This window comes from Stomoxys calcitrans, chromosome 2 (assembly GCF_963082655.1).
Source record: "Stomoxys calcitrans chromosome 2, idStoCalc2.1, whole genome shotgun sequence".
NCBI classification, from domain to species: domain Eukaryota; kingdom Metazoa; phylum Arthropoda; class Insecta; order Diptera; family Muscidae; genus Stomoxys; species Stomoxys calcitrans.
The window spans coordinates 204919276-204926776 of record NC_081553.1 but is presented as its reverse complement, the minus strand read 5'-3'; the positions used below and the strand labels follow the sequence as shown (position 1 = coordinate 204926776).

The 7501-nt window shown below is 38.1% G+C and overlaps 1 protein-coding gene across 1 annotated transcript in view; it reads right to left on the bottom strand.

Moving 5' to 3' along the window:
* Positions 1–248: 248 nt before the first annotated feature.
* LOC106088471 (inhibitor of nuclear factor kappa-B kinase subunit beta) overlaps positions 249–7501 on the bottom strand; it is a 54412-nt gene continuing 47159 nt past the window's right edge. Inside the window, exons 4-6 of the mRNA XM_059363153.1 lie at positions 6786–6955; positions 6280–6705; positions 249–1420 (exon numbers count right to left, since the gene is read on the bottom strand). Coding sequence (XP_059219136.1) covers positions 1291–1420; positions 6280–6705; positions 6786–6955 — 726 coding nt within the window. The 3' untranslated portion in view covers positions 249–1290. The remainder of the gene's footprint in view (positions 1421–6279; positions 6706–6785; positions 6956–7501) is intronic.

Sequence of the window (7501 nt, the reverse complement as noted above, 5' to 3'; positions counted from 1 at the left end):
CTAAGTTTTATTAAAAATGCATTTACTTTCTTTTAAAAAATCCGCAATTACTTTTTGGGCAACCCAATAATTTACAAAATTTGTAAATTTTCAACAGGCTTTATTTTTCTATTTAAAAATAACTGATTAGGCGTTTTATTTTCTAATTTGAAACAAAAACATCCTTCAGTTTTCTAAAAAAAAAAAAAACAAAAACAAAAAAATATTTCAAATAATTCAAAACCCAGCTGGTTGAACATCGAAGACAATTTATACTCTTGTGTGTGCATTTAAAATTTAAAAAGTAAAAAATTATTACTAGTAAAAACTTTGTAATAAAATATAAAGATTATCTTACCTATGACACGGGTTTGCAACAAAATGCTGTCTGCTAAACAATTTCTTAGACTTAGTCACTAAGGGCTTTAAACATACACTATTTAAAATTTTGTGAGCATTTTGCAAAAACAAATCAATTTTTATAGTTTTCTAAAAGTATATAAAAAATAAGTGGTTTTCTTTAAGATTCTAATTAGCCATTGTTTTTTCCGAAGCAATGCACTTTTAGCAATTGTTGCTCAAAACTATAGTAACTCAAGACTAGATATATTTTTCTAGATTCAAGGGGATTATTAACATTTATTAACCCAGTACCATATATTGTAACGGGTAACAGAGGTTTTTTTTATAACAAGAAAGGCCGTGCCAAACTTTTATAGAATAAAAAATGAAATAAAACTATTGGGTTGCCCAAAAAGTAATTGCGGATTTTTCATATAGTCGGCGTTGACAAATTTTTTCACAGCTTGTGACTCTGTAATTGCATTCTTCTTCTGCCAGTTATCAGATGTTACTTTCAGCTTGCTTTAGAAAAAAAGTGTAAAAAAGTATATTTGATTAAAGTTCATTCTAAGTTTTATTAAAAATGCATTTACTTTCTTTTAAAAAATCCGCAATTACTTTTTGGGCAACCCTATAATAAAAGACCGACAATTTTAAAATTCATTTCATTCATGATTATAATTAATAAAATAATTTAAAAAACTTATTTTTTTTATTGAGGTTACCAAATATTTTTCAGTGAATACAAGGAAAATGGAACCAGCCGATTTCTAACACTAGCCTTAAATGTTGAGTTACTAAAATTTTGTTAAACAGTTTTCTATGTTCATGTAATTCGAATATAAGATCATTTCTTTGGTTGCCTTTCAGGCAAAAATAAAATATTATAAACTTATAAAAAAAAACTTACAAACTAAACTCTCTGAGTAAAAATATACACATGCAAAAGCTTATCAAAAAAAAAATGCTTTAAATATCTTTGACAGTCATGGGAATATGTTCCATATTGTCATCAGCACACACTGCCATGGTATTATTGTCATCAACACACATGGGCATGCTATTATTGTCACCCAAAATTGCACTAATCGAATTTGTTCTGAAAAAATTCAAAAAGAAGAAATAGAAATTAACAAATATTAGGTTAGGTTGAAAAAAGGGTGCGGTTATTAATCCGCTCATGCCACCATGGTCATACTCCTAAAGCAGTGATCTGCGTTTTAAATACCAAAAAGTAATCTCAAACAAAATCTAAGTCAGGAATTCCCTGCTACTCACAAAATCCCTACAGTTTCTTCATTCCCCAGCCCTAAGCAGGTTCGAGTCTGGTATTGTGTCCCCACCTAAGTGGCGCAGAGTCCGTCAGGCGCGAAAGCCAGGCAAGAAATAGAAAATGCTTCAATGTCTCACCCATCATCTTCGCCACATTGCCTTCACCTGCTTTCATTTGCCGCACCAGTTCTGCATAACTGCGCTCGTGGTCCTGTGTGTCCTGATACCAAGAGCAAATCAGTAGAGATGGGCTATGGGTAAATACCCAAAAGGTATTTTTACCCAAAAGCCCAAATTTATACCCAAAAGCTGGGTATTTATAATTTTGCAGATATCTTGGGACGAAAAACATTTTTCAAAAAATTTTGATGATTTCGTATTCTTTGTATATAAACCAGATCTTGTGAACTCATAAAATCGGATTTTAGTTATATATTAGACGAACCGGGACCGCTCCGGTGCGCCTTCTTTAACTCTCAAATTTCTTTTTAGGGTGGGGACACTTCGCCCTGAATACGGATATCGCATTCGTGCCAATGTAGCCTTTGACGCTAAACGCGTTCGAATCCTGGCAAGAACATACAACAAAGCGGTGGTTAGTCCCCTCTCTTGATGATTTCGTATTTTTTGTATATAAACCTGATCTTCTGATTTCATAAAATCGGATTTTAGTTATATACGAGCCGAACCGGGACCGCTCCACTGCGCCTTTTTTAACTCTCAAATATATTTTTTAGGGTGGGGACACTTTGCCCTGAATGCGGATATCGCATTCGTGCCAATGTAGCCTTTGACGCTAAACGCGTTCGAATCCTGGCAAGAACATACAACAAAGCGGTGTTTAGTCCCCTCTTAAAGTTGGCGACATTTGCGAGGTACAATGCCATGCATGGTCATTTCAAAAATTTCCCCAAAGGGTTCGGACTCGGCTATAAAAAAAAAATTCCTTATCATTGAGTTTAAACTTGAATCGGAGAGCACTCATTGATGTGTGAGAATTTGCCCCTTCTCGGTTCCTGGTGGTAATGTACTTCCTAGGGTAATGTTCTCATTAGGGGAGGGATGGCACCTCAGACATTTCGACTCAAATATCTTTTTTAGGGTGGGGACACTTCGCCCTGAATACGGCTATCGCATTCGTGCCAATGTAGCCTATGACGCTAAACGCATTCGAATCCTGGCAAGAACATCGCACAAAGCGGTGTTTATCCCCTCTTAAAATTGGCGACATTTGCGAGGTACAATGCCATAAATGGTCATTTTAAAATTTTCCCCAAAGGGTTCGGACTCGGCTATAAAAAAAAGTTCCTTATCATTGAGTTTAAACTTGAATCGGAAAGCACTCATTGATATGTGGGAATTTGCCCCTTCACGGTCCCTGTTGGTAATGTTCTCATTAGGGGAGGGATGTCACCTCAGACATTTCGACTCAAATATGGATATCAAATTCGCGCTGCACTTCCAAATTCGTTTAATTTGAGGCCCATATTGCCATGGCCGGTAAATATGAACCGTTTGGAGGGTAAGCACCCTCCTGGGACGGCCACCGACACTTTGCACTGAAAATACATATCAAATTCGTTCTTTATTCCCAACGAAAATGAAATTCTCTTTAGAGGGTGCTTTAGGGCATACCCCAAAACACTTGGCTCCAAAATTGGATATCAAATTCGTTTTCTACTCTCAAATACCTTTCATTTGAGTCCCATATTGTCATAATGGGTAAAATAAACCATTTGACGCATCTTTAGGAGGAAAAGCACCACCTAGACTTAAACGAAAATTTCAATGTCATATTCGTAATCTACTCCCTAACACCTTTCATTTGAACCCCATATAGCCATGGTCGGCTGATATGGCCATTTGGGGGTATTTGGGGGTGGGCGACCTCCCATTGCTTGGACCTAATATTTCTAATCTACTGCCTAATACTTTCATTTGAGTCCCATATTGACATTAACTTCGAATATATCTGTTTAGTTGAGTTTTGGGGTTGGGGGGGCCCGCCGGGTACTTGGACCCAAATTTTAACACCATATTCGTTTTCTGTTCTGCAATACCTTACGTTTGATACCCTTATTGTGCCCATCGGACCACTTTGGGATATGGGTGGCGTTTTTGGGTTAAGGGGCAGGGTCTGCCTCCACCCGATATCTAAAAATTATATAGCCTTTGTTTCCTTCCGGACAAACGTGCACAATCTATGAAAATTTTAAGAAAATCGATTCAACCAAGTATCATATAGTCTTAATGGCTCTAATGGCGTTTTTGAGGGGTAGCGTGACCCTCTATACTTCGATCAGATTTTGCACCTTTCATTTGAGCCCCATATTGAAACGAACGTCCAATATGTCTGTTCGGGGGAGTTTTGGGGTTGGTGCAGCCCGATTGGTACTTAGACTCAAATTTTAATACCATATTCGTATTCTACTCTCCAATACCTTTCATTTGATACCTATATTGTCCCGACCGGTCCACTTTTGTATTTGGGTTGTGTTTTTGGCATAAGGAGGAGGGTCCGTCCCCCTTTCGATTCCGGAAAAATATATAGCCTATATTTCCTTCCAGAGCAACCTACACAATATGCGGAAATTTCGAGAAAAAATTTCTGCTATATCCAAATATAATCCGATCAAAACCGCATTTCACAGAAATGAATAGGGGTGTACCAGAACTCATTGTGCCAAATTTCATCGGATGAAAAATTACCAATTTATTGCCTTGAGACTTTAAGTCTGGAGATCGGTCTATATAGCGGCTATATATAACTAAAATCAGATTTTATGAGATCAGAAGATGAGGTTTATATACAAAGAATACGAAATCATCAAAACTTTTTTAAAAAAATTTTTCATACCCAAGATATCTGCAAAGTTATAAATACCCAAAAAAGGTATTTGTTGGGTATCTACACAATAAATACCCAAGCGTTGGCTATTTACCCAGTAGAAAACCATCTCTACAAATCAGATCTCCTTCTTACTTCCCTTTAGTAATAGCCTTATCTTCTCACGACCTGGATCTCCACATAGGATTTTCGTTGTCCTACCGACGCTTTCACCATCCCAGTGCTACATTCGTTGCCCTCGTCCTTGTTGTTGTTGTGGTTGTAGCCACATTTTCATGTGGAGGCTAGCGTGCTCCTGTAGGTGAGCACGCTCGTTCCTGTCCAAAAGACCGATCGCCCCGGGAATAGGATGGCCATTGGTTACTTAAAGGCGCCAATAACTCGCCTTGTCATATTGAGCATCCTATGCACTCAGTATTTGTGTAAGAGCCGGTGCCACCCGGTCTCTCACTGAGATTCTCCGCTCGACACCATTGATTGTTCCGAAGCTACTCCGTTTGGGGCATTCCACTATCAGCAGTCTGTAAACGCACCCGGTTGCTAAGCTTCTTGTGACAGCAATGAACACCACACAGATCGGACCACAATGTTCCAGCCTGTATGGTACTCAAAGCTATCCCGTCCTCAACTGCGACTCCGTCGCCTCAATAGGTTTCGAATTAACCAAGTTCACTGACGGCAGTCCTCTGGCTTTTACGGCCACATCGGTTTACGCTATCGTTCCCCTCTACCGATAAAGCATTCTCATTATAAGAGAATGCTTTATCTTCTTCTTACATTGCACCTTCGTAACCTCACCGTACTGCTTGTTATAGCCCTGATCGATATCTAACTGTCGGTAATGAAGTGCACACTCGACGAACGCTAAAAAAGAGCAAACAGCATGTCAAGCGGGTCTGGACAATATTCATGTCCATATGCGGTGTAGCATATGTGTTGTAGCATATGCGGTGTAGCATATGCGGTGTAGCATATGCGGTGTAGCATATGCGGTGTAGCATATGCGGTGCAGCATATGCAGTGTAGCATATGCGGTGTAGCATATGCCGTGTAGCATATGCGGTGTAGCATATGCGGTGTAGCATATGCGGTGTAGCATATGCCGTGTAGCATATGCGGTGTAGCATATGCGGTGTAGCATAAGCGGTGTAGCATATGCGGTGTAGCATATGCGGTGTATCATATGCGGTGTAGCATATGCGGTGTAGCATATGCAGTGTAGCATATGCGGTGTATCATATGCGGTGTAGCATATGCGGTGTAGCATATGCCGTGTAGCATATGAGGTGTAGCATATGCGGTGTAGCATATGCGGTGTAACATATATGGTGAATAGCAATTGGGTGAATGTGGTACTTGGAGATCGACCGCCAGCCACTAGCACTGAAAAAATTGACCTCCCCCGGCAAATCAGAGTAGTTCTGGCTCAATATCGTTCTGTCAGAGGCGGCCTACTCAACTCATACAGTGCTAGGGTCGATGCTAACGTCCAGATATATGGCGTGTTTGTCACCAGGGACCACACGACACACGTTTAATAGTCCAGCCAGAACTACTCGACTCAGACCCAAATCCCTCTGGACGCATTTTAACTTAGTCCTAGAGTTCCTGAAACTGCATATTCAGCGGAATCAAGCAGGCGAAAGATAGGACACAACACACTGCTACAACAAAAACAATAACTGATCTAGAAGTCTTTTCTGAGTTCGGCTCAAAGCTTCAAACTTTTTATAACAAACAACTAAGTATGTATGTATGTATGTATGTATGTAGTAGACACAGATATACACATATCACTAAGGATAGCTTATTGTTAATCATTTACAAACTCTACTTACAAAAATTCAGCCTCTTGTATGAGGTTGCTGGTATCAGTTTGCTGGAAGCCATTCATTTGACCATCACCATTTAAAAGAGAAAATGGCACGGAGCAGTTATCTACCATATTAAGGCTTTCCATTTTCATTGAGAGATGATCATCAGCATTATTTTGAAAATTCCAGCGTAACAATACTTTTGTTTCTGCATCTAAGTCGTTTTCTAATTTGTTTATGCTCTGAGCAACACCTTTTATGATATCCTGGATCTTAAGAAACATATCATATTGTGAAACTATTTTATCATGAATTGGCACAATGGGAGAGCGGGAGAACTTTTGGTTAACATTGTTACACTCGTCGAAGAATTTTAAACACTCAGTCATGCGATCTGCGTTCGGTATTCTAGTGTTACGAGTCTGTTGTATAAAATCTCGAAATCTGCCACTGTAAGAAATATGGAAATAGAAAAATACGGAAAATTTTGAATTATGGTAGTTATTTTACATATCTTTTAAAATACTTACACCCCATAGATGTCTTCTTCGGAAAATTTTTTGAAAATAGCAGCATCAGCTAAATCGTGACAGTGTTTCCGTACAGATTTGTACCTTCTTGCTATGGATGCAACCATTTCTTTGTGTGTTTCATATTTGCTTTGGTAAGTCCCAACTATTTCCAACCATTTCTGGGAATTCTATAAGAGAAAAAACCAGACTCTTTAGTGAAATTGTAAAAAGTGACCTCAAACAATATTGGAATGTCAAAAGAAATTGGTATATGTTTTTCTATTCTACGCCCTCCAGACGGCTCCACAAGACGGATGCCAAAAACCCCAAAAAAAAAAATGTCCCCGATCGTTATGAATTTTTAGCATATGGTAATCAAGAGTACTAATGTTACGAAAATGTATTCAAAACAAAACGAAGAAGAACTATAAGAATAAGAACCGTTATTAAATATTGGGTTGCCCAAAAAGTAATTGCGGATTTTTTAAAAGAAAGTGAATGCATTTTTAATAAAACTTAGAATGAACTTTAATCAAATATACTTTTTTTACAATTTTTTTCTAAAGCAAGCTAAAAGTAACAACTGATAACTGACAGAAGAAAGAATGCAATTACAGAGTCACAAGCTGTGAAAAAATTTGTCAACGCCCACTATATGAAAAATCCGCAATTACTTTTTGGGCAACCCAATATAAGTAACATTTTCAGACAATAAATATACTTTTTTATGGAAT